At 41.3% G+C, this 26,401-nt stretch overlaps 3 protein-coding genes across 3 annotated transcripts; 2 read left to right on the forward strand and 1 right to left on the reverse strand.

The window, feature by feature from the left end:
* Nucleotides 1-922: 922 nt before the first annotated feature.
* Nucleotides 923-4,124, reverse strand: rpl36 (ribosomal protein L36). The gene is made up of 4 exons (XM_003448771.3): nucleotides 3,990-4,124; nucleotides 2,716-2,810; nucleotides 2,321-2,455; nucleotides 923-1,041 (listed from the first exon to the last, which is right to left on the reverse strand). The coding sequence occupies exons 2-4, from the start codon at nucleotides 2,806-2,808 to the stop codon at nucleotides 952-954; spliced, it is 318 nt and encodes a 105-aa protein (XP_003448819.1). The 5' UTR covers nucleotides 2,809-2,810; nucleotides 3,990-4,124; the 3' UTR covers nucleotides 923-951.
* Nucleotides 4,125-6,460: 2,336 nt separating this feature from the next.
* On the forward strand, nucleotides 6,461-16,839 carry lmnb2 (lamin B2). The gene is made up of 13 exons (XM_003448837.5): nucleotides 6,461-6,901; nucleotides 9,308-9,444; nucleotides 9,586-9,742; nucleotides 10,069-10,194; nucleotides 10,355-10,453; nucleotides 11,100-11,171; nucleotides 11,263-11,388; nucleotides 11,531-11,751; nucleotides 12,166-12,403; nucleotides 12,485-12,592; nucleotides 13,073-13,192; nucleotides 13,290-13,370; nucleotides 14,447-16,839. Exons 1-13 carry the CDS (start codon nucleotides 6,683-6,685, stop codon nucleotides 14,480-14,482), a joined length of 1,740 nt encoding a protein of 579 aa, XP_003448885.1. The 5' UTR covers nucleotides 6,461-6,682; the 3' UTR covers nucleotides 14,483-16,839.
* Nucleotides 16,840-21,077: 4,238 nt separating this feature from the next.
* rtca (RNA 3'-terminal phosphate cyclase) lies at nucleotides 21,078-26,401 on the forward strand. Its single transcript, XM_003448772.5, has 11 exons — nucleotides 21,078-21,258; nucleotides 21,413-21,513; nucleotides 22,017-22,160; nucleotides 22,301-22,424; nucleotides 22,949-23,007; nucleotides 23,092-23,233; nucleotides 24,656-24,777; nucleotides 24,980-25,038; nucleotides 25,259-25,353; nucleotides 25,439-25,543; nucleotides 25,727-26,401. The coding sequence occupies exons 1-11, from the start codon at nucleotides 21,208-21,210 to the stop codon at nucleotides 25,823-25,825; spliced, it is 1,101 nt and encodes a 366-aa protein (XP_003448820.1). The 5' UTR covers nucleotides 21,078-21,207; the 3' UTR covers nucleotides 25,826-26,401.

Genomic DNA, 26,401 nt, shown 5'->3' on the forward strand with positions numbered 1-26,401 from the left:
AAGATCATTTGTAACCTTCACTAAGGCCATTATTGTATATTGACTGAAACTCCTCAAATAAACTATTTTTCTCTGCACATGATCAGTAAGTGGTTTACAACTACACTTTCAAGAATTTCTGAGATAAAAGGAAGGTTGGAGATAATGCCTATAATTAGCCAATACAGCTGGGTCAAGTGGCATTTTAAGTAACTGTTTAACTACTGCCACAGAGGTCTGTGGTGCATAGCCAATTAACAGAGATGGAGATGATCAGCATTATTCAATTCACCTGTGAGTGCTAATTTTAGCACGACTGGTGTATGTGTAGCGTTTTGTAGTATTGATCACTCAAATTCTGTAAGACTACACGCCATACATCAAAACCATGCAAGCTCATCAAAGAACTTCCCAGTTGGGGTGTGAACCACAAACCCCTCACTGAGAGGCGACAGTGGTAACCACTGAACTTCCACACCTCATGTTTCTCCATTTCACTTTGTGAACTCATTAAAAAATTGGAAGTGGCTTGAGTGTGACCGTGTGTGAGACAGAATAAAGTGCTGGAGAACACTCAGCTGATTAAGCATTTTCACACACATCCCAAAGCTTCATGCTCCTTTCAAACAGAAATAAATGGGCACAAGTCACCATTATAAAATTTGTTTTATACTTAAAGTACACATTTCTATACAAAAATGTAATTGCTTTACTTCTGCTGCAGTGGTAAGTTCTTCGGTGATATTCATTCCTTTAGCCACAGTAGGCTAATCTACAGTCTGGTCTAAAGCCAAGCAGCATGTTATGTGTATATTTTGAAGCATCACTCAATTTTGAGATTTCTACAAACATCTTCAGGTGTGCTGTCGGCTAAGATGGTTGCAGCAACGTAAACAGATCTGATGAATAGTGACAAAGCAAAAAAAGAAAGACGAGGCTGGAATGTAGTTTCACGTTTTATTAAATGACTTTTTACTCCTTCTTGGCAGCAGCCTTTCTCATGGCAGCCAGTACGTTGCTCAGCTCTTCTCTCTTTCTCTTGGCCCGAATGTGAGTGCCGATCTGTAGGGGAAAAACAGTATAGAAATATTAGAAGAGCTCTGAGCTTTTCTGTTGTCCAGTCAGTGCATAATATCATATCCAACATACAATCACAAAAAAGCTCAGGTCCTTATAAATGGCCAACACACTACAGATTGCTCATGATAAAAGTACCTCACTGAAATTGTGAGAATGCACACATCTCAACTCATAGTTAACAGTTGGAAGGCTGTGTGACATGGAAAATAATGAGTGTAGCCTCCAAATCGCAAAACATGGCACTGTTTAACCTCATTAAGTGAACATGTTATGAAAGCTGAGCTCATTTTGAATGTGATCGCAGCCACAAATCATAAATAAGTTGGCACAGGGTCACATGCAGCACTGTGTAGCATCCCTCTTCTTCTAACAACAACCCACTAGTCCACCAGAGCAGCTGAGGGACTTGTGGAAGAGAAATGTTAGAAGATTATTCTTCTTCTCTGTTAGAGGATTTCAGCTGCTCAGCAGTTCTGGCCCTGCTTTGTCCTGTTTTTGGTGCAAACTGCCACTTCCAAAGGCACCGATTTCGATTAATATGACCTCAGCAGTTTCCCACTTTGCCTTAGTCTATTTTAAACTAGCTTTGGTCCAGAGAAGACAGCGGTGTCTATGGATAACACTCCGATGTGACTGCCACTTTGCATGTCAGAGTGCTAACCTGCATCTGTGGAGGGCACACTGAGCTGTGTTCACACACTTATCCTTAGCCCATGCACTGATTCCCACCGCACAATCATGCCTGTTTTGAGGGCCTGGTGATACGGACGTCCAACAGTGATGATATCATGAACTACAGATGATGAATTACTTAAAGTCGTCACGTGTTTACATTCAGAAACATTCTGAAATACAATTTGTAGATGCAGTTTTCTGCAGAATGGTGAACCTCTGCCTCTCCAAGATGCCCTTTTTAGACCAGTGATGTGACTCACATGTTGTCAACCTAAGTGGCTGCTAAATGTTCCTCCAGCTCTTTTTTTTTTAGTGCCACTTTTTCAGCTTGACCCTGTCCGAATGTTCTGATACCTGCTGCTGCCATCGAGTCAAAATGAGCTCAGTTTTCTTAACACGGTACATTTATTCAGTTTAAACATGTAATGCGTTTTATAAATAAATATTTATAAATACGCAAACGTTGTATTATCTTTATTTACATTTTACAACTTGTCCTCAATTTTGTGGTTTGTAACTGGGTAAATACTACTGTGGTTTAGGCTGGTGAGCACCTGCAGGTGCTTTGACACAAACACAAACTCACCCTCTTCTTGATGAACTTGAGGGCTCTCTTGTCCTTGGACACTTTCAGCAGCTCCATGGCTCTCCTCTCATACGGAGCAAACCCACACACTTCACGGATCATATCCCGCACAAACTTTGTGTGTTTGGTCAGACGCTGGGCAGTAAAGACATAGTACACGGTAAGTCAAAGCATTTAACACCATTCACTCCATTTGGACATAATGTGATATAGGAATGTTGATGCCTGATGATTATGCTTATGTGGACTGATTTACACTGTATGTTTCATCTTAAGCTTCAGGTCAATCCAGTCACAGAGTATGTACACAAACTACAGTCTTAAGTGCAAATATATTTATCCTAACACTTGTAATATAGTCAAGTCTGTAAAGTCACTCAGCAGGAGATACTCACCCCGCGCCGGCGGCTGTGTTTGGGAGCAGTTACATTTTTGGTGACTGGGTGGCCTTTGTTAAGGCCAACAGCCATAGGATAACGAATAGCCATGTCTGCGGAGGATAATACACAAACATTAAGACAAGTGCAAATGATGAGTTTTTAACTAGCTGCAATGTCACATGATCAAGAGACGTTGTACTTTGGTATGCAATAGCAGGAAGACCAACACTGACAACAGGCTCTTGTCTCAGCTCTATTGTAAGCCACCACATCAGCTTTGCACCCATGGGCAACGTTTTATCAAAGCCTTTTTTCCTACTTGAGTGGTCTACATCACTGGGTTCAGTGGTGTTATGATCATCTGACAGCAGGACAGCTCAAATAAAACAGGGTGTAGATGTGACATGGTAAGGTCTGTGAAACAGGAATAGGATGGGGCCCTCCATCGCTTTACTTTACTGCAAAGGTAGCTGTAGCTCAGGAAGTCTAGCAAGATGTAAGGTCAGTGGACTCAATTCGACCTCATAAACAAAACAAAGCACTGTGTGATATACACACAACAGACCAATTACTTTCGTTCAATGGATGCGACCTGCAGATTAAACAATAACTGTGTGCAAAAAGAATGTTAGCAGGAGCTTCTGGACCTTTTGAGCGAGTCATTTGAAACAACACCATAATTTGGACTCAAAAACATTTTTTTACAGTGCTAACAGGACTCCAAATCTCCGTTTAACAACCACAATCTAAACAGGTCAGTGTCGGTGGAAGCTTAACCATCACCATTTACACTCGGTGAACGCTGATTACTAAAATGTGCTCTGCTGCAGCCACCTTCAGTAAAAACTCTTTACTTGGACTCGCCATGTAACAGACACACGAGGAAGCCACGAGCAATCTGCTATTTCATTTCCAATTTTGAGGGCACAAGCGACCTAGTGGCGCTGATCCGTCACATCGGGCCGGTAAAGCTTTAGTGTCCACCAGACTGTGTGACAGCTCCCTATGTGCCCGCAGGTCTGCTCGCTGCTTTAGTTTCTGACGACGACAATATTCAGTCTGTGCTCGGAAGCACCGATTTCTACGCACTCGGGAGCATAATGAAAACGGACACGGCTACTAGACGCCACATTTTCTTCAACTTCATAAAATACGGCGCTACAATATTGAGCTGAGATGTAAAGTAACGTTAGTAGTTACTAGCAGTTTCAACAAATCTTCTAAAACTCGACGGATGGCAAAGATTAGAAACGGCTTTTGGCTAAAACTTCTCGACATTAAAATCGTACCTGCTATCTTTGATGGCGGTCAGGCCGGAAGGACTGTTGCGTGAACGAAGCGGGACAATGAAAGAGCTGACCCGGAAAACGCTTCTGTTACGCTGCCGTGACAGCGCACCCTGCTGCCCGGGAAGAGGAAGTGTTTTTCATTTTAATGGGGTTTTTCATTTCACTAATCTGTCATTTCTTTCTGTCCTCTGGAATCAATGTATGTACACTATGTTAAAGGGCGTTTTCATTCCTAAAGTGCTGTTGGAGGTTAGAGGATGGAGGAGGCTGTGATGATGCACAGCTTTATCCTTTGCAAAAGCGTTTCTAATCTTCACCAAGTTTGGTGCATCAGTATATAAAATCCATAGCTCTTAATATTCTAAGTGAGCATAAGAATACAAAGACAATTGTTGGTTACTGAGACTTTTGATTCTTCTTGCCCTAAATGTCAAAATCACTGCCATATTTTGTTCATTTTTTAAAAATGTTTTCTATATACATTGAAGGAAATAATTATTCCCCCAGAAACCATTGTTGGTGAGTACAGTGAGATGTTTCTTGTAGTTGGTGGAAATGTGAACCAATAAATCCTTTAGGTTTCTTGGCTGCTGGTTAGGAACTGCTCACTCCACATCTGGACTGGGGTCTGGAGACTGGCTAGGCCACTCCATGACTTTAATGTGCTTCTTCTTTAGCCACTCCTTTGTTGTAAAAAAAAGAAAAAAAGAAAAAAAGTAAAAAAAACCACAACAACTCAGATATTAATCAATAGTAAATTTAACACTGAATTAAGATATTGATTTGGAACAACATCCATACCAACAATGCTGTCTTTACCTCCTCCAGCTGACACACAACTTCACACAGACAGACACACAGTTCCTCCTTACTAACAGCTGGAGTAGCCAATGCTAATAACACTTAACAAGACTTAAGGAGAAAGTTCAGAGGTCAGCAAAGCTCCTGTTTTCAATAAAGTATTAAACAGTCTTCATGAATGTTAACCTGGCCGACACATATGGTAACATTAGCTGTTTACTATTAGCATAGTCCAAGGCAAACCAATCCCCCAAGACAACAAAAGGGGCAAAGTCCAACACAAAATGTTCAGAGGGCCAACCGCAGGTCCAACTTCAGCAATGGAACAGTTCAGGTGTAATACAGTGTACTTCTCGTAAGTACACTGTATTACTAAACTGTGATTTTGTTTGTGAGAATGTCTCATAACAATGACGTACGAGCGTGGGACATCTGTGGCAGCAACAGACGTGTGTTGCTGGAGAGAGTACGACCATGCAGTGTTTAAAGCTTGGAAGTACTGACATTACTTTGAGTTTGATTCTGAAAAAAGTGACAAAAACATTAGTGTCTGCTGTACACTTTGCGTGGGAAGAAAACCTCTTTCTACAGTGAAAAATTAAACTTCAAATCTGAGCAAACCCCTGGATCCCCCCATTGACATGACTGCTGAGGCACTGGGCAAACCTCCACCGGCGCCACTCCTGCTAAACAGGTGAAAATACATTTAAGAACGACAGGACTTAGTGCCGCTGAATCTTTGATTTTATTTATTTTTTTGCAGTGTTTTACTTTCATATATTTGAAAGAGTGAGTGTAAACACAAAAACCCTTTTATTTTATATGCTGGAATATACAGGAAATAGGTTTAAATGTTAACAAATTTCTTCAAGTCAAACACTGTTGCATATAATTTAATTGCAATGTACATAAAGTTAAAAGATTAAAATTAATAAAACAAGTTTTTAAAAGAGACTTCAGTTTTATATGATGGATTATGCTCAAACAATAGAATTATGTTGAGTATCATGTTTTTAAAAAGTAACTAAGTAATAAGTAACTAATTACTTTTGAAAATAAGTATTCAAGAAAGTAACAGGATTACTTTCTTGGGGGAGTAATCAGTAATTAGCAAATAATTGCTATTTTCAAGTAACTTGAGCAACACTGCTTACAAGTGGGATAATTATGTAATAGAATGTTTTATAGTTGTAGCGGTTGTCTTTGAATGCTGACATACTGTATAAAAAGATAAGATAAGATAAGATAAGATAGATCTTTATTGTCACTGTTACCAGAACAATGAAACATACACACACACACTATGTTTGGCATTATTCACATGAAAGATAAATATACTCTCATTTACAAGAATTGAACTGCTTCTATTTCTAAGCACAGAGGAAAGGTTTAGTTTGGTTTTATGGCCTGACGTCACAGTCTTTATGCACCTGTGTAACCCTTTCCTAATGCTATCAAGTGTGAACGGTTCTTTCTGGTAATTTTTTGTGAGTTTTGGTGGGGAAGCTGTCCTTCATAATGTTAAAGTCACGGGACATTTTCGAAAAAAACCCTCTAAAGGTGCTTTTGTGTAGACAGGAGGTTATGCTTTACGTTACGCCCTTCCCGTACCTCTGCTCAATCCACTTTCCCATCAGCCATTGCGAACAGGAAGCGTCCTCTGCTTTTGGCGCGGTCCTGACCGCAGCCATCTTGGAATCACATCACTGTGCAAAGCAAGCGTTCGAGACACTGCGTGGTCCTCCGGCTCATTGATTGCGATATCCTGGCGCTAACTATTGAGAGGAGCTGTTTTGCATCCCGATCTAACAAAGCCAGTAGATACAATCATTTATTTTCTTTTGCTCGCTAAGTGCTGAGGAAAACTCAGGTAGAATTTTGAAGGAACCGCTATGGCGACTGCAAGCGCTACCCCAAGCCGTGAAGCTGGCCGGTCAGCGGCCTCCACTCCTCTCTCCCCGACTCGGATTTCTCGTTTACAGGAGAAACAGGAGTTGCAGCATCTGAACGACAGGCTGGCCGTGTACATTGATCGCGTGCGGGCGCTGGAATTGGAGAATGACCGGCTAATGGTCAAAGTGTCGGAAAAAGAAGAGGTGACTACGAGAGAGGTTAGTAAATGAAAATATTTCTGCAAATGTAATATCAGCACGTGATCCCTGTCGTAAAAATGTGCAACTGAAAAAAGGCACGTGCGCGCAGATATCTAGTCTTGAATGATAGGGAAAATCGTTCATTATAAGTTACTTTAATTATGCGGCGTAAAATGTGAAACTAACAGTGCGCTCAGATACGGTAAACTCAGCTTCACTGGTGCCGTTGGCTTTGCATTGTTTGCCGTAATGACCCATACTGCATCTGTATTCAAATGTGACCGGACCGGAAGCACTGAGCGGGTGGGTCTGCGCGCCAATCTCTGCCCAGTGATTTTTTATTTATTTATTTATTTATTTTTATTTTTTTGAAATTTAATGTATTTATTTGTATTTGTGAATCTGTCACTTCATTTGACTTTGCGCCCCCACCCCAAAGAAAAACAAAAACAAAAAACCCCCAAAAAACTACAGAATCCATTTTTGGGGGATTTCTTTACCAGAATGATTGATTTCCTTACCTGGATGATTATATCAAGACAATTTTGCGCTTCATTTCACTTTTAATGTATTCTCGAATTAACAGAAAACATTTAAATAATCCCAAGTTAAAAGCTGAGTTTGTGCTGTTTCAGACTGTCTGTTTTTGGACTAAATCGGATAAACATCAATAGAACCTATCATGGGAAAAAGGTGTTTGTTGTAATCTTGAATAGTTGTTGCTTTAAAGTTAAAATTTGAACTTGCGCGTGGTTTCTATTTTTTTTTTTTTATATATGTGACCTTGTATGATGTATGATTTCTGCTTCATCAAAAAAACAAACACAGAAACCCAACATATTTGAGTAATGGTAGATCTTGTAATGGTGCCAGATCCTTTATTTCTTCATGCTGTGAGTCATTGTATGCGCTCAGGTAGCAACCCTGTAATGGAAATGCTACTTAAAGGAACCACTATTTTGGCACTTGACCTACAACAGATAAATTTTGGTCTTGTAGTGTTTCTACTGGAGTTATAGCAGGTGGTGTTGCAAAGACACATTGTTGCCCTTAGCAGCATCATTTTCCTGTTTTTCTTGTAACCCAGCAACCCCGATCAACACAGCGATGAACGCACGCAATAACCACATTTGAAAAATTGGCCTTGTCCGCCCTTTTTATATACTTTCATATACTATGTTCCAAAGTTCCTTCTTTTACAAAGAGGAAACGAGATCACCTAAACGTGTTCTTTTATATTAGCAATCACTAAGTGGATCACTCAGGGCTACCTTTTTTCTGCACACTAGCCTTATGATTTTATTGGTTGGCATGCCTAGTGCTAACTGAATTAACAAACCTGCATTTGTGACTGTTTTCTGCTGTTTTTTGTTTGTTTGTTTGTTTTTAAGATCATGAGTCATTTCTGGACTACTGCAGGTAGCAGAGAGTAGTTACCAATGTGGCTAACACTGACAGCATTGCTATTTTACATAATATAAATTCTAAAAATGTCCTTTTAAATTCCAGTGACACTAAGGTAATATAAAAAACGTAAATTAGATCATAAGCAGGCAGTTTTTAAAAAAAAAATTCTGGATCGAGTAGAAGTGTGACCTGCTTGCTGACATTTTTGGAAAGTCTTAAATCCCAGACCTTTCTCCATTGTGTAAATGGTTGTACCGGTCTTCCTCGCTTTGTTCTGTCTTCTCTTTCTCTTCACCTTTTTTGCCACTGGTGAAGCAACATGCGATGGCTGGTTTCTATAGGTTTTATAGATGCCCATGAAGTGCTTAAGTGGTATTTTTTTTTTTGCTCAAATGCTAATGCACTTCCTCTTTGCTGTTAATTGAATCTTATTTAGACTGGGAAAGTCCAATGTGGTGGCAGCAGTGAAAGAAAGCTTTAAAACTATTTTCAGACAGTAATTACTTTTGGTACATCCTAACATTATATATAGTTACTGAAAACGTCACGGAGTGTGTGTAGTTGTGCTAGTTGGATCCATTCATTCAGAATAATTGATACTGAATGAAATTAGTAGGTCAGCTTGAAACAGCTACTCTGACTGTTGAATTTAACACTGCTCCCAATGCTTGACTGAAAGAGTTTTTATTTTATTTTTTTTTTCAATTCATTATTTATTCAGATTAAATTTAAATTCTAATTTAAGACATAATAATGGAGCCACAGTGTATGTTCCCGTAATAATGCTCTGCCTGATTAAAAGGAAAAAAAGAAGAAAAGAAAAAGGGGAGGGGGGGAGTTGGGATTTTTTTTTTTTAATTTATTTTTTAATTTTTTGTAAGGTGAACTTTAGAAACATGTCCTTCTGTTGTAGTATGCAACCACTCAGAAGACGTTCCATCCTGCAGCAGTCAGTAATGTTTGTTTTCTTCACCAGGCCAAGCCACCGGGTAATGTGTTTTGCATCCTTCTCTTTAGGTAACAGGCCTAAAGTCTCTGTATGAGGCAGAGTTGGCTGATGCTCGGCGAGTTTTGGATGAAACTGCTAAAGAGAGAGCCAGGCTCCAGATAGATCTGGGCAAGGCTCAGTCTGACCTGGAAGAAGCTACACGCAGGTAACGCCTTATCAAATACTTTTTTTATTTGAAATCGTGTTAACGTGGCTAAACATTTGGGAACATGTTTGCTTGTAAGGGCCATTAAGTGACCACTTAAAGATAATAATTGTGTTCTGCCTCCTTGTCTATTTGTTCCAGTATAAAGAAAAAGGATGGTGATCTTGCTGCAGCAATGTCCAGGGCCAGTGCTTTGGAAGCCCAGCTGAATAAGAATGAAGCCGCTCTTTCAACAGCTCTAAGCCAAAATGCTGCTCTGAGCTCTGAGCTAGCTGATGTCAAGAACCTGCTGGCTAAGGTGGGAAAGATGCAAGATGTTTAGTAAAAAATGAAGCCAGAAAAAAATATCTAGAAATGGTTGAATAATTAGAAATGATAATATATGATCCCCACAATACTTTAATCGTGATTGATATTACAATCCTTGTGATATGCTTGGGATATATTCTGGTTTATTGTGTTTACCTCTTCATTTGGGTATTATGTCCCCAAAAGTAAATGGTTCATTTACTTTTTGTATGCCAGACTAACATGACAGATTTTCTCTGCTTGGTCATGAAGAGCCAGCCAATCAGCCTAATGTTGTCCATGTGCTAATAAATGGTCTGGTCTTATGATGTGTAGGCAGAGGACAGCCATGCTGTTGGTAAACGCCAGCTGGAGGCAGAGACGCTGATGCGTGTAGACTTGGAGAACCGCTGTCAGTCACTGAGTGAAGAGCTGGAGTTCAGGAAGACTATGTTTGAAGAGGTAAGGGTCGTGTCGTAAATACTGTGCATGTGCACAAGACTGCCATAAAGTCTCATTTGCATAATCAAAATTATTTTCCTCTCTATTTAACATGGCAAAGTTCTTGGGTTTTCTTTGGGTGATGTTTCTCTGTTACACTTCACTCACTTCTTGTGCTCAGGAGGTGCGCGAGTCTCGCCGTCGACATGAGCAGAGAATAGTGGAGGTGGACTCTGGAGTCAGACAGGACTATGAGTTCAAACTGGCACAAGCTTTACAGGTATGATTTCATTTCTGATGTCCCCATGTCTGTGGCTGTTACAACCCAGTATATTTACAGGTACAGTTGTGTCATTGAAAGACAAATGTTATCATACAAATAATAAAGCCATTTTTCGTATCAGTCAGTTTTTAGTTCTTTTTTGCCTGTGGCACTAAAAGAAAACCAGTACTGTGTTTCTCAGACTTCGGTTATCAAACGTTTCTGTAAGTACCCGTACACCTGGGCAGGTTGCCATCAGCAGCTAACCCTAATATCTTTTGGTAGCAGCAGCTCCACTGACCCAGAATGTCACACTGTGAAAGCACGAATCTGCTGAGGTCACTATGAGTTCACTTTGTTATTCCTTGATACATCTTGTGTTGGAAACACCAATTCTAGTTGTTTCTGAAAATTGTGCGCACGTGGACAGGAGCACACTGGTTGGCTCTGACTGTATTGCCGTTATTTCAGAATAAAAGTCTGCACAATTTCACCTTGCGTGCTAGGACTTCTTAATTTTCTCTGTAACCATTTTGGCAAGTATATTATATCATGAGATATTTACCACTAGAGAATATAAAGGCCAGGTCTGTACTGTGTTTGTGTTGAAAGCAGGCTTTCTGTTGAGAATGAGTGTTAATCAGAGTTGTGTGATCCCAACCAGGACCTGCGGAGGCAACATGATGAGCAAGTCTCTCTTTATAAAGAAGAACTGGAGCATACGTTTCAGGCCAAGGTGAGAGACACGTTTGTCTTTTCCCCCTTTCTTTCCTTTAATTTTATGCTCCTTGTGCTCAAATATTCTGTCTGTCTCGTTCTGTCTGCAGTTGGATAATGCCAAAGTGTCCTCTGAGATTAATGACAAGGCAATGAGCTCAGCCAGAGAGGAGCTGCAGGAGTCTCGTACCAGAATAGAGAGCCTTGGGTACCAGCTCAGCGCCCTGCAAAAACAGGTATGGCTTTAGGGTCACCAGTACACCCAAATGGAGACCTCTCCTACAGCTTCCACACTTTGAATCACTTAAACAGTTCAGGATTTCTGGTGGTTTCCTGTTTGGTTTTAATGGTCTGGTGTCTGCATGTTTGCTTTTGTAGGTGACTGCCTCAGAAGATCGTATCAGAGAGTTGGAAGAAATTCTGTCGTCGGAGCGAGACAAGCACCGCCGTGCCATCGAAGCAAAAGAACAAGAAATGGGTGAACTGAGAGACCGGATGAACGCTCAGCTCAGTGAATACCAGGAGCTGCTGGATGTGAAGCTCGCTCTGGATATGGAGATCAATGCATACAGGAAACTGCTGGAGGGAGAGGAACACAGGTGCACATGTTTGTGGCGTGCTTTATAAACTGAATCAAAGTGATAAATGTGTCAAAGTCCAGTTTCATACTGGCCTATGTTCTCAGATGATTGAACTGTTTCAGTCCTTGTGGAGTTGAATGAGACTGATTGGGCTAAAAAAAAAAAAAAAAAAAAATGGAAGTCATAATCTCATCTGTACCTGAAGCTAAGGTATCTGTATGTGTGGTATCTGCTGATACTGAGTGTTTTTCCGCAGTAGAAGTATTTTTATCAAGTACTTTATCATGAGGATGCCATCAGAGCCAGTACTTACTGTAGGCACCATGGGTAGTATGTGTAGCGAGTGGAAAGTGATACTTGGATCAGATTAGACTGTTGGGATCGTTGCAACAGTATTGATTCCAACAGCATCATTTTCTCCTCCTGTTTTAGACTGAAGCTGTCCCCCAGCCCATCTTCCCGAGTCACAGTGTCCAGATTAACAGGATCTTCATCCTCCCGCTCCTCTAAGAGGAAGAGAGCGGAAGCAGAGGCTAGGGAGATGCCCGAGATTGGAAGAGGAGAGGAGCAGTTGCTGGTGTCAGAAGAGGCTACGGCTACTGGAGCAGTCACCATCTCACCGACTGACATGGATGGAAACGCAGTCACACTCACCAACGATACTGAGCAGGTGTGTTAGGTGAAGTTTTATGTTGTGTCTCCTTTTCTGAACAAAGTGCACTTCTGTATTAAGGCTCCTCATGTCTTGCAGGACCAGCCTCTGGGCAACTGGAGATTGAAAAGACAGGTTGACAATGGGGAAGAGATCATCTACAAGTTCTCGCCAAAATACGTCCTGAAAGCTGGACAGTCTGTCACGGTGAGTAGAAGATTGTGTATGGTAGCATCAGCCTAAACAATCAGACACGTATAGACGCACATATAGTGGAGGTGAGACAGGATCACTGATAAAGAGCCCACCAGCAAAGATCATTTGGCCTGTAGCAGCCATCCTCCCTCTCCCTCTGTGCTGAATATGCTGCTAGTAGGTGACGAGGACGGCAGGAGAAAAATCAGCTGTGAGGGATGAGGAGGGAACGAAGGTTTGTGGCCTCCAACTGATAAACCGGCATTGACTTGTTGTCTCTCCACTGCACCTGTTGTCATTGATGTGCACCTGTGCAGGTGAAATGGATTCCCAGTGGCTCAGACTTCCTACCTGGGCAGACTGATATCTCTCAAGTTTAACAGACTATACCGTGATGATCATAATGTACAATATTGATTGTAATAATTTAATATGTGAAGTTTTGTAGCTGTATGTTGTAAATGGCCTTTTGTGTTGTTTACCTGCACCTAGGTGTGGTCTGCCGATGCTGGTATGGCTCACAGTCCTCCAGCTGACTTGCTGTGGAAAAGTCAGGCTTCCTGGGGCAGAGGAAATGACATAGTTACCTCTTTGGTCAATGCTGATGGCGAGGTAAAGACGTCCTTGCATAGCTAACTAAACCAGTTTCCTTTGCTTGAGATTCGTACGTGGTTTCTATTTTTTGAGTCATGCGGTGTTTGTCTCACAGGAGGTGGCCAGGAGGACTGTAACCAACACTCAGGTGGAGGTAGAAGATGTTGATGACGAGGAGGAGAAAGTGGTACAAACGGTACACTTGACTCACAATTTTTTCTTTTTTTTTCTTTACCTTTTTGGTAAAACTTTCTGTTTGGCTCAGTGTAAAGGAGCAGGGCTGTTGCTGCAGTTAGATTAGATGTTAAGAAAACTGTGAGCTCATTTTGACTCGATGGCAGCAGCAGGTGTCAGAACAGTTGGACGAGGTCAATAAAAGGCTGATAAAGTAAGTGGTACTAAAAAGAAAGGGCTGGAGGAACATTTAGCAGCCACTTAGGTTAATTGGCAACATGTGAGTCACATCACTGGTCTAAAAAGAGCATCTTAGAGAGGCAGAGGTTCACCAATCTGCAGAAAACTGCATCTACAAATTGTTTTTCAGAATGTTTCTAAATGTAAACATGTGAAGACTTTGAGTAATTCATCATCTGTAGTTCATAATATCATCATTGTTGGACGTCCGTATCACCAGGCCCTCAAAACAGGCATGATTGTGCGGTGGAAATCAGTGCATGGGCTCAGGATCAGTGTGAACACAGCTCAGCGTGCCCTCCACAGATGCAGGTTAGAGCTCTGTCATGCAAAGAGGCAGCCACATCGGAGCGTGATCCATAGACACCGCTGTCTTCTCTGGACCAAAGCTAGTTTAAAATAGACTAATCAAAGTGGAAAACTGCTGAGGTCATACTAACCAAAATCAGTGCCTATGGAAGTGGCAGTTTGCACCAAAAAAACAGGACAAAGCAGGGCCAGAACTGCTGAGCAGCTGGAATCCTCTAACAGAGAAGAATGGGACACATTCCTCTTCCACAAGTCCAACAGCTGCTCTCCTCAAGTCCCACACATTTGTGGGTTGTTGTTAGAAGAAGACGGGACGCTACACAGTGCTGCACGTGACCCCGCGCCAACTTATTTATGACTTGTGGCTGCGATCACATTCAAAATGAGCTCAGCTTTCATAACATGTTCACTTACTGAGTTTAAACGGTGTAGAACACATGGTCTGTCTCAGTCAGCACCTGTTGGATGGAGTCAGTCTTTGGAACTTGTACATCTGTACAGCTACACATGGAAGTCTCCCAATAACAAACCTTTTTGTTTCTCCTACAGGGCAAAGTGTCGTCCAGAGAGTGTGCCATCATGTGAAGCCTTCCTCATAAATAGATGGCTTTTACCCTTTATATACTACTTTTTTCTTCTAGAGCCATTCAGATATGATCCTGTCCATCGCCTCATTATTTGATGTTTTTACTATTCAAGATAATTTTTTGTATAATGGACTTGGTTTTTATAGCTTTCCATATTTCTGAACCTACTTTAATGAGTCAATAAATATTAGGCAGACACCAGCAACGATGGATTAGACATGATGGATCCCAACTTCTAAGCACAGCAGAACATGGAATATAGACACTATATATGGTATATAGAATATATATACCATATATAGTATATATGCTATGTACACCCGCTGTATACTGGGTGTGTACTGAGTAAAATGCATCTGTTATCAAACCCTTTTCCTGTGACATCAGGGCCTTTCTGAATGTGTTTCTAACTTTAACATGTACTGCGTGGATACTCATGTTTGTCTGCTGCATGTTTTCTTAGTATTTTTTTGAAGTCTTCCTTTCACTTGCATCCAAATGCAAATGAAACGATACATTCTTGCTCAGTTACCTTGGATTTCCCTATTCAAAAGGTGGTTTGCAAATTGACTGGATCCAGTTCTTCTACTTTGGGCTCAATCTAACCACCTCTGACTTTTGAGGTACACTCGGTTGTTACTTGACCTTCTGGTCACAACCCAGAGCTCTTTGTCACTATGCTCCGTACTTTTCTCTTCCTTATTTCTTCAAAGCGAAGATAAAACGTTCTTAGATTTGTGAAAACTAAAAGCAGCCTCCGTTTTCTGTTAAATGTGGCTCCCAGTTAAGCTGCAGATAGAAATCCGTAAAGCCAGGAAAAAACACAACTACCAAACCTAAAATCATGCAGCCCTCCCGTCTGCATTCTTACGACCCTCAACAAGACTAGCATAGTCAGAATTATGTGATGCATGTGAACCCTGCTTTCCCGGGGTAAATGTGCTTTGTTGAACTCGGTCCTGTCCTCCTAAGAGCTGCGAGTGCTCCAAAGCAGCTGTGTAAACCCTGACAGCAGACCCAGAGGAAGTCCAGGGCCCTCACACTGCTCCATTACAGTATTTGAATGTTCTTATTTTTTTTGAATTACACTGCAACTTGTTGCCTAGACTGGCTTTATTTGTTGCTAATAGTTTTTTGTAGAGATTTTCTTAGTGAGGCCAGCACTTTTTTTTGACCAAAAAAACACTAGTGGTTCATTTTGCCTGACAACACTTCTGTTAACAGGTGCGTGTCTATGCTGCCCGTGTGTAGTCTGCAGAGGAAGAAATCTGCACTTGTAACAAAAACTGACCGATGCCTCCAGAGAACCAATGAAACTAAACTTCAGAACAATAATAGAACACTTATTACAAGTGCTGACATTGTAGGGCGGGTGGCGTCTTCTTACAGTCTGCTGTTCTGCCTCTTGTTGCCGTTTTCAGTTTTCACTCAACAAAGCTGGAGAACCAATTGGTGCTTCTCAGACTTGCTAAATGTTGCGTCTCTGAGCCAAAACACTCATCCCAGAAACAGGACGTATGTGTGCAGACAGACAGGATACTGGACTCATCTGACCAACGTGCCGTGCTGTTAATAAGCACATGGATCTGCAGAGTGGAGCTGAGGCTTTAGGGTTTAGGAACATTTACCATGCAGCGGCCAGTTTTTTTTTTTTTGCCTGGGTTTGTTCTTCTTTGAACAGTGTAGTGTCACTTGGATTAGATTAGATGGTCAAATTAAAGTTAAAGCTTTCTCAATCCGAAACCTAAAACTGACAAAATGTTTGAAGTGTGTGGGATAAATGATGAAAGTAAGATTCCCGTTTCCTCAGACTCTTGCAGGTCTGACGTGATATTTCGAGTACACGGTCTCCGTCTGTACTCTGTTCCTGACTTGAGCACACTGTATGAGTGTTTCTCATACCTGCTGTGTGTTATTGTGGAAATGGCTCTCTGGCGTGTTTGTGTTGTGTGATTTACTAGTTCTTATGTAATCCGTTTTTTGTTTTTGTTTTTAAATGTGTGTACAATTCTTAGATTGGCTCTGGTAGGGTTTTTGTGACTTAATGAAACTGGGAAACTCGACTTTATATTTCAGGGTCCATGTAAAAATATTACCCAAACACTATTCATGTAGTGTTCCACTAAAAAGTCAAAAGGCTTCACTTGATACGAACAAATATTTTTGATTTCTTTTGGGAGAAAGCACCAACTGCTTTACTAGTAAATGAAAAGTAACCAACATTGATGACAACAGAAGTCCGAAGAAACGGAGAAATGCTATTATTCATGTAGGGGTTATGGCATGTATTGTCTGTTTTATCTATGATTTTCTGTCAAGCTACTTTTGTACACTTAATAAATGTTTTACACATATGTATTTGGTATCAAGAGTCTTCTATGTGCATACAAATCATTAATGTAAGTGGGGTGAGGCGTGTCTATAAAGAACGCCTTGCACAGACATCATTTGAGAGCTCCTCAGTAAAAAAGTCAAATTAATGGCCTTTGAGGAACTTGTGACAGTTACTGCTGCTGTTTATCTGCCAGACACTGCAGAGTCCAGGCTAGTCCCAATTAAAAAATGCCACTTAATTAGAATGATTTTACAAATAACATGGGTTGAGTCTGTGCTCCCACTGCTCAACAATCTGCTTACAAATGTTATGAGACATGTCATTGAAGGCATTAGTTATACAACAATGTCATTTTAACCTGATGTTAGCATTTATTAACTTGAGGTGACACAAATATCAAAAATTTGAAGGAAAGATGCAAAAAAAAAAAAAGTCATATTCAGAGTAAAACTTCCATATTTTCCAGCTCTGAGTCGGCCGACACTCGTCAGATCCTTGGCTGACGGTTGGAGTGACCTGGAACTCTTCCATGAACGTCAATAAACTAAGTTAAATTAGAGGTGGCCCTACCCTTAAACACAAGAACATTTATGACCAATACAGTCATTAAAAGAGAGGCAGGCCCTTGCTTCGACCAATGAGAGCGCGGGACAGAAACACGTGCAGTGTAGCTGTGACACCCCCTCACCTGAAGCCAGAGTCGAGAGAGCTCTCGTTTGCCTGACTTTGAGCTACAGCAAAAGCCTCTCGAGTCTACGAGCGGGACTTTGAGCTCCTTGGCGAGCCGGGATGACAGCTTTGCCCTGACCAATAAGAAACGCAGCCAGTTTTAGGGTTTTCTGAGGAAGGGGTTTGATGTTTAGAATCAGTCAGACCTGGGATGTTTCTGGCCACTAATTTCTTAGTCCACTAACCGACTGGTAGAGCTGCTACTCCTCCACATCTAAGGAGGCCATCGCCAGGCATGTCCATCAGAAGGGCCCGGTGTAGACCCGGGAACAGCTCGATGGCTCCCTGGAGGAGGGGGTGGTTAGAGGGAGGTCTGAGCTTCCCTGCTGCTGCCTCAGCCAACCGACTTAAGGTACTTTCAGTCGCAGTTTATTAGTGTTTGTTTACTTTATTGTCAATTTGTCATGTTTTAGTAATACATTGAAGATCTTTTGTAGTAAAATGTTTTCATATCATAGGACATCACCCATGCACTGAAAGTTAATGTTTTGTATTTGATTTAAAAAAAAAAAAAAAGCATAAAGAGGGAGAGTAACAATCAGCCACATATTCATCATGACAGTCCGCTTTTAGCAATAAATTTAGCTCCAGCAGGGTATACTTGACCCTCTGGAGAGCCTCAATTTAGACCTTGCCTCATTAGCACAATCTGAAAACCATGTCTCACAAAATAACCTTCAGTGTTCGGATATAGAGATAGAAGTGTACTTCGATATCAATGAGTCTGAAACCACCTTCTTACAAAACATTTTCGCTGACACTCTCGAGGCTACTGAAGACTTAGTGTCATTAGAAGCTGAGATTCAAATACCAGATGAGCTCTTCAGTGAAATAAACAGACTACATGAAATTTCTGAAACCTGCATAAATGCTTGTCGCTGCCAACCCTCATATACCTTATCTCAAAAAACCGTAGAAGTATCAGACAATGCATCGGAACGACAAGGTGGAAATGCAGACAAGAATAAGAGTTAACAGCAATTCATCACATCCTACTGTAGTTTTGAGAAATAAATTTAATAACATAGAATTAGACACAAATCTACATGGCCACTTCCAGATAATTCTCCCAGTTATGCAGAATGTCATGAAGGTGTTATGGGAAGTGCAGGTGAGATAACAAGTGAGATTTTAAGTGCGTCCTGGTGATTCAACTGGAATTGCGAGGTCATGAGCTGCAAAATATTGTTTACATGATTTATAGTCTGTCTGAATCTGTACAGTCTGACTGGTCTGTAATGTGCAACGCTTCGCTGAAGTCGCAGCTCAAATCGTCAGACCGCCTCCAGGGTTTGAGTTATGAAAATGACTTAGGTCATTTCTGTGCAGGTCATTGTTCCGTCCGCTGCAGTCATCTTACAGTCATGAACCTGCCAAGCCTGTCTGCCCTGACTGCAACCAGACATATCGCTCTCAGAGGTGTTTGGAAAATCATAAGAAACCCATGCAGAGGTCTGACAGGGTGGTTAGTAATTGTAAAGTTTACAAGAAATGTGCACACTGCTCTCACTTGTATTACATACCAGTAAAGCGTAAGCCACACAAATGCCAGCTGACAAGTCTTTTTATTCATGTCAGACGACCTCTCTGTAAGGGATCAGTTTTTACTGCTCTTTGTAGTAAAGATTCTTACTCTGTTTACCTTTTCTCCTCGTTTCCTCTTGAGTTTCTGTCCCTTGATTGAACTCACCTGGCACACTTTATATAAGGACTGCACTCACTTTCACCCCCATGTGGGCAGCAGCTGAAGTGCGTTTGATTTGGCCCTGTGAGTTTAAACCTTTATGTTTAAGTTAATGACTTAAAGTCCAACCTTGTTCTCTCCTTCAGAGTTCAGCAGTCCATGTGTGTCTTCTTTAAGTTACCAATGATTAAAGTGAAATAAACCAGCAGCGAATTAATGGCTGTTTTCTTTGCATTGTGACCGGATGCTGCCTGTGGTGATAACAATTTTAGCTTACCTTTGAACCTCTTATTTAACACTCATAATTCAAAGGGTTTTGACACTTGTGTTATTTTCAGTTATGGTAAAGCAGGGTTTAAACTCCTAATTAATCATGCATGGATCAAAGGTGATCAGCTTTACTGACCCTGACTGTAATCAGTCTTTTACTGATGCCCCTGTAGCTGCTGTTCCCAAAGCCGTGGGCCTCTCAAACAGTTTTAAGCCCCCCCTCCTCATTCCTTCAGGTCTGACTTATGTTGACATCACATCGTTATACCCCTACGTCAGCAGCATCTGCCTGCAGCATTTGTCCATAGGTCATCCTAAAATAATTTTTCGTGATTTCCGGGATGCCCAAAATTATTTGTTTAATTAGAGCACTTTTATATCCTCCTACGGTTTTATATTTTCCTGTTTTACCATATAAAGTCAGGGAAATTAGTGTTTACACTCTGTAGAACATGCTCTGCGATTAACTCCCAGGAGGGGGAATGTAATCTTGGTAATGAGCAAAGAGCTCTGACTGGGGTGTGGCCCATTCCTGCATTTACTTTAGCTTTAGAAAAAGGTTACAAAGTAGCTAAAATCACAGAGGTATGGCATTTCAACAAAGACCGTCCAAATTCCAAGGCTCCTCCAAATGCCCAGATTTGAAGGATGGCTTGTGTGTATCCCTTGTGGCCCACCCCATCCCAGGATTCATTTTGGGCCATCTCATATGCCCACTCTCTCCATCTTTCCCTGGGGCTGCTCATTAAGTGGATTAACCTTGTCTGCATTTGTAAAGTAAATGGGACACAGCATATGCATAGAAACAGCAAAAATAAAATAAAATGCTTAAATCAATATTTACATAGCCAAAAGTACTTCAATCCCTTTTTCGTGTCCTTAGAATCCGGCCCAAAATGTTCCTTTTCGTTTGGAATGAAGAAATTTTTCACAGGATATTCTTGTTTAAATGACCTGCATAAAACAACAGGGATCGAACACATTGTGGTGAATTATGATGCACATTTTATTGTCTATCTTCTATACATTGTACTTTCAGCACAGCAGACATCTGATCTCACATTGTTAAGGACAGCGCTGTGAGGTTTTTCATATTCTTGGTACACTACTCTTTTCCTAAGTACTTATCAGTAGTACTACCAACTTCTCCTTGACCTTAATTATATTTTCATTGAGGTCAAAGAGAAGAGGTTAGGAAAACGAGATGGAGGCTTTTGGAATGCACCCATAGAGCAGATAGAGGAGAACACGTCTCATATTAAGGCGCACTGGGCTAAATTATACACTATTCATTTTAGGGAGACATTGCTATAAAAAATGTAAGTACTGTGGAGGTGCTGAGAATAGAGCATGTAATATTATACTGTCAGTATAAGGAAGAAAGAAGACAACTGATTCAAAACCCAAATAGAATCAAACTGAAACTAGATTACATCGATTTACTTAGAAATAACCCAGGAAGTAAAAGTTATCAGGTCATAATTAGTTATCTTAGACAAACCCATTTGTATAATAGGATCTAATCCTGAAGTGTCATTCTGGTTCCCACTCCATACAAGTTGGAGGCGGTAATGCACCGATTCGTCGTTTGTCAACCGCCGATAAAAACCAAGAAGAAGAAGACGAAGAAGAACAAACACAAGGGAAAAGTACGTGAAGCTGGAGTTGAGCTGCAGCATCCGAGTAAAAAATCTCTTTGTTTTGAATGAAGATGGACTCTGAGGCTGTGGAGATAGACGGCAGCGTGATGGAAGGAGTGAGTACTCACTTTATGTTGGGCAGGTGATTACATGAAAAGCTGCCGGCTTTCCCCGCCGCTAATGTGCTAGCACAGTGCTAGCGCGGCGGACAGCAGGCGGTTTTTAGCTCGCTGATGTCGCTTCTGTTTCCCCTTCATTTGCTCTGTGCAGGGCGGACAGATCCTGAGAGTCTCGGCGGCGCTCAGCTGCATCACCGGGTCCTCCATCAAAATCACTAAAATCCGAGCCGGCAGAAGCACGCCGGGTCTGAGGTGAGTTACTAGCTCAGTGCTAGCAGGCTAATGTTAGCCTATTCATTAAAGTTGATGCATCGGTTAACTTAATCAAGGTACTAACAAAACCAACCAATTTTCCGATTTATTTACATTGGTGTTATTTGCTCTACCGTGTGAACATTGATGAGTTAAGCACCTCCCGGTTTGTCTGCGTGCTTTTGTTGAGACACTCAGCTGATTTAAAAACGCAGCTTCTGTGCGAAAAGAAGACCATCTGTCAGCTTCAGTCTGCACAGCACGACTTTTAGCAGCTTCAGCAGAAACCTTCACGACTCTGTGCCGCACAACGTCCTCGGCTTTTAATCAATTATCTTAATTAGATTTTATTGATTACTGTTCGGTGCATTTTATTTGCGACGTTTTTGTATGCATTTCTGTTTCGTTCTGAAAAAGTTGGAGGCACAAGCCCCCTCAAAGTCCCAGTAAAAGAACAGAGTTCTGAAATTTCAAATAGTAACATTTTGATCAATTGTGTGCAGACCACAGCACCTGACCGGCCTGCAGCTGGTCTCAGATCTGTGTTCTGGCAGTCTTCAAGGAGCCAGCATTGGCTCCACTGACATCAGTCTGACTCCTGGTAAAACCCGGGCTGGGAACTACACGGCTGACACGCAGACTGCAGGGTAAGTCTGACCCACTGACTGCATCGCTTACTAAGTAACCAGCTGCTATCTGGCAGTAATACAAAAGCTTTTGATTGTTTTTGTTTTTGTTTTAAACATTAAACATCTATATATAATCTCTCCTTGTGTGTGTGTGTCAGGAGTGTGTGTCTCCTGCTGCAGGTTGCTCTGCCTTGTGCTCTTTATGCCGATGCTGCCTCACAGCTGTGTCTGAAGGGAGGAACCAACGCAGAGATGGCTCCTCAGATTGACTACACTGTCAAGGTAATCGACAGACGCACCCCGGCCCTATAACAGACAAAGCAATCATCAATGGAACCCCAATACCAAGAACACAGTCTCCATTTTAATCCAACTCACTGTCACACATTGTGTCAGTATGAACCATGATGTTTACATTTAGAGTGTAAAGAGTCACTTTAATTTGCTTGGACCACTCTGTGATCATCATAGACCGTATTAAAGTCTAATATTCATTAGATGTTGCTAGAGTTCTGTTTGACTTTTAAATCTAGTTATTCAGCAGTAACCTGATGTGGCCTATGAGACAGGAAGTTCAGATCAAGTGTGTAGCAAGGGATAAGACAGAGCTGACTGATGGGCCTGTTATATTAGTCAACCAGAGAGAAACTCCGGGTTACCACAGTCTGTTACCCTGGTAACTGACTCAGAGCTTCAGTTAGTGTTTAACTTAATGCACTTCCAGTGAAAGTGAAAGCAGAGAACTTTAAGTGTGTTTATAGCGTTTGTTTTTATATCACATTTGATTGTATTTTTATTATCTTCAGGTATTCAAACCCATTGTGGAGAAGTTTGGAGTCCATTTTGACTGTGACATCAGAATGAGGTCAGTGTACCAACATCTACAGAGTTGAAATGTTACTGGAGTACTTGTGTGTATCTGACCGTGTACTGTGTATTTGTGTATCAGGGGTTTCTACCCTAAAGGTGGAGGTGAGGTGAAGGCGACGGTGAATCCAATCAAAGAGCTGACGCCTGTCACAATGACTGAGAGAGGAAACATCACAAAGATCTATGGTAGAGCATATGTTGCTGGAGTTCTACCTTTCAAAGTAAAGTTCACACTCACTCACATTACTCATTTTATGGTTTTTGCTGCGTCGACTGTTGTGTTTTTGGTTTTGTTTTTCTTGTGTACTGGATTATTTTTCCAGTCTTTCATTAATTTGCCGGTACACAATTTTCTCTTTGTTATTTTTTTGAAAATACAGTCACTGCTAATTAACTAGTCTTAGCCACATGCTATGTTTCAGAAAGGATTATTTGTGCTCATTATTAGCTGGTTGGCTAATAACTTGTCAGTCAAAAATGGTTAGCCAGTGAATAAGCAGTTTCACAGTGAGACCTCCTACTTACGTCAGTTTTTTTTTTTTTTTTAACTCTCTATTGTGATGACCTTGCTACGTCCATCTTTTATACTGTCTTTCACTTTGTTTACATTGAGCTACACAAAGCTCACCGAGGCTTCAGAACAGGATAAGGACTGACATCACTAGCTAGAGTCCAAGATAGTGACGTTAAGCCTTAAATTAAGTCTGTTGCGGACGCGTACAGCTGGAGACCCAACAGCCTAGTGTTGGACTTGGTTGTTCGGTCTCCACCTGGTCAAGGAGTGCACTCCACTCCTGAATATATAAACATATCCACTCTCTGTGATGAATTGGCCTTAGGTTTGAGTCCTATGCAGAACAGCAGTATGTACAGTGCATAACAGTATAGTTAGCACTTAATTGTTACATGTGCAAATGCCTTAGAATTGGCCTTGGAGTATCGTCTTCCACAAATGCACTGAATTCCTGATGAACATTGTGATGAAGAGTGTGCTATTACCCTTGTACTGTGCAAATAACCAGAAATGAATCTACCAGCAGTTTATGGGATGCAGATTCTAGTCAGACAATTTTTCAGACCATCATGTGACTCCAGAAATTTTCCGTGTTGTTATGGGGGAATCACTTTGACAATCGTGATACAAGACAAATTAGCAGTGATCAGAGAGTTTTGGAGTATGTGGAGTGCCAGCCTCTCATCTATATCTCAAGTGCAAACAGCACACTGGATGAGTGTCTGGTTGCTTTAGGAGATGCTGCCCTTTCAAACGGTACATGCCAAGATGACATTCTAAATATGGCATAAAGATATGGGCAACATGTGATGCCAGGACAAGTTGTGCCGGGAACATACAGAGAAAATCAAACCTCTCTGATTTGTTGCCTTCTGTTTAAGAAGAGCCACTGTATCCAAGTTTGTACACAGTTAAGGTTTCTGTGGAAATAAAGTTTAGGTAGCTGCATGTGATGGCACATGACATTAAAGAAGAAAACTGTGGAGGATTTCACTTTCTTAATCTTAGTTGAGGAACTTTCAAATGAAATGTACTGTCCGGTGCTGCGTAGCCTGTTATTGTAAAACTAAATGTGAAAATGTCAGTTATGCTTTTCTTTATTGAGCTGACTGTAGTTTTTTTTCTTCAGTTGGCTAAAGACATGTCAGCTGCTGCTGTTCGAACCATCAGGAAGGAAATCAAAGAACTTTACATCAACATCCAGCCACAGCAAGAGAAGGAAAAGGCCTGCGGGAATGGAAATGGAATAATGTAAGCTCTGAACATATGATGCATTCACCGTTGGCATGCAAGGAGGAAAAAAATGTTGTCATTTAAAATCATGAGTATGAAGGGGAGTTATAGCTTTGTGAAACCTGGTCTAAGAGGCCGTACACTATGAAGCTCTTGGTTTAAAACTGTGAATGCTTCCCAAAGGATCGGCTCCCTGACTGCTTTCCCACCTCTTTTTCAGAATCATCGCGGAGTCCTCTACAGGTTGCATATTTGCTGGTTCAGCACTGGGAAAGAAAGGTGAGGAGTCACACGAACCAGCAGGTGGCAGCAATGCTCCAATAACGCGATAAATGCTGACGGCTTATTGAGAAATGTAATTTCTATGAAGTCGACTTTCCCATGCCCCTCTTTGAAAACAAACATGCTTTGAATGCTTGTTGGGCTAATGTTCTGAAACGGTGTGAGACTTTTCTTTGACAGTGCAGATGTTCAAGTACATGGGATCTTTGTTTTTCAGGTGTGTATGCAGATAAAGTGGGTATTGAAGCTGCTGAGATGTTGCTGAAAAACATCAGACACAATGGCTGCGTGGACGAATTCCTGCAGGACCAGGTGAGTGTGAGAGAGAGGGAGAGAGAGAGACACACGCACACACTCTGTGACCTTACTCTGACCTTACTCTGACTCTCCTATGCAGCTCATTATCTTCATGGCGCTGGCAAAGGGAACGTCTCGGATTCGAACTGGTGCTGTGACACTACACACACAGACAGCAATTCACATCGCAGAGCAGCTGACTCAGGTCAGAAACTCTTACAGCACAAGACTCGCCCAATGGTGCCTTTTCTGTTCACGAGTCACAGTTCCAGTTTTAATATTGCTTCTTTATCTTGTCCTGGTCTCTGACGCAGCGCCTCAGGTCACCCTCGGGTCTGTCTGAGTCGAGCTGATCAGTCATTAACCTTGTGTGCCGTTGTATTTGCAGGCAAAGTTCACAATAACAAAGTGCGAGGACGAGCTGAGCAGAAACATCACCTACATCATCGAATGTCAAGGATCAGGAGCGGTGAACCCCAACCTGTAGCAGAACACGCTGTGCACACACTGACCCCACGCTCGGTAGCTGCTCCTAACATGGCCGACCCTCTTAGTTTCTGTCTCTCAGGGTTTTTCCATAAATACTGTAATAAATAAATAAATCTCCTCCTTGTGTTCACATGTTTCTGCCTGTTTTTAACTGTTCCAAGGAAAGATTTCCAGTATTTCCCCATGTGCACTTCACTTTCCTGGTTCTTTGGTTGTTAGTTTATGTCTCTGACTGAAAGCAGATTTGGAATATGCTTTTTGGTCAGTATCCTGCTTTGTCAAATTTGAGTTTTCTTTGTTCAGAGTTTGGAAAATTTTCATATATCCACAGCCTTAAGTGAGATTTTGGCTTTTGACATGAGAATTGAACCCTCAGCAAAGAAGGGTCTTTGCGATTAAAGGATCAGGACTATTTAACACTTATGCTAGTATAGTAGTTAGACTTTTGAGAGGCTTTTTCAGTCCGGTTTAGAAATCAGCATTGCTGATTGTCTAACAATGATCACTACATATGAATTTTTGAGTTGTAATCATAACCTGACCAATAAAATGAATAAACTGTCTTCCAGTTCTA

This window comes from Oreochromis niloticus, linkage group LG17 (assembly GCF_001858045.2).
Source record: "Oreochromis niloticus isolate F11D_XX linkage group LG17, O_niloticus_UMD_NMBU, whole genome shotgun sequence".
Taxonomy (NCBI): domain Eukaryota; kingdom Metazoa; phylum Chordata; class Actinopteri; order Cichliformes; family Cichlidae; genus Oreochromis; species Oreochromis niloticus.

What these genes read in the sequence shown, in the direction of transcription:
- rtca (XM_003448772.5), top strand. Translation starts at nt 21,208, where the DNA reads ATGAAGATGGACTCTGAGGCTGTGGAGATAGACGGCAGCGTGATGGAA. An exon ending in GCTGACACGCAGACTGCAGG is followed by an intron (nt 22,161 to 22,300) that starts GTAAGTCTGACC and finishes TGTGTGTGTCAG; the next exon opens with GAGTGTGTGTCTCCTGCTGC. An exon ending in AGATTGACTACACTGTCAAG is followed by an intron (nt 22,425 to 22,948) that starts GTAATCGACAGA and finishes TATTATCTTCAG; the next exon opens with GTATTCAAACCCATTGTGGA.
- rpl36 (XM_003448771.3), bottom strand. Translation starts at nt 2,808, where the DNA reads ATGGCTATTCGTTATCCTATGGCTGTTGGCCTTAACAAAGGCCACCCA. An exon ending in AACACAGCCGCCGGCGCGGG is followed by an intron (nt 2,456 to 2,715) that starts GTGAGTATCTCC and finishes TTTACTGCCCAG; the next exon opens with CGTCTGACCAAACACACAAA. An exon ending in TCAAGTTCATCAAGAAGAGG is followed by an intron (nt 1,042 to 2,320) that starts GTGAGTTTGTGT and finishes TTTCCCCTACAG; the next exon opens with ATCGGCACTCACATTCGGGC.
- lmnb2 (XM_003448837.5), top strand. Translation starts at nt 6,683, where the DNA reads ATGGCGACTGCAAGCGCTACCCCAAGCCGTGAAGCTGGCCGGTCAGCG. An exon ending in TCAGCGCCCTGCAAAAACAG is followed by an intron (nt 11,389 to 11,530) that starts GTATGGCTTTAG and finishes TTGCTTTTGTAG; the next exon opens with GTGACTGCCTCAGAAGATCG. An exon ending in TGGTCAATGCTGATGGCGAG is followed by an intron (nt 13,193 to 13,289) that starts GTAAAGACGTCC and finishes TTTGTCTCACAG; the next exon opens with GAGGTGGCCAGGAGGACTGT.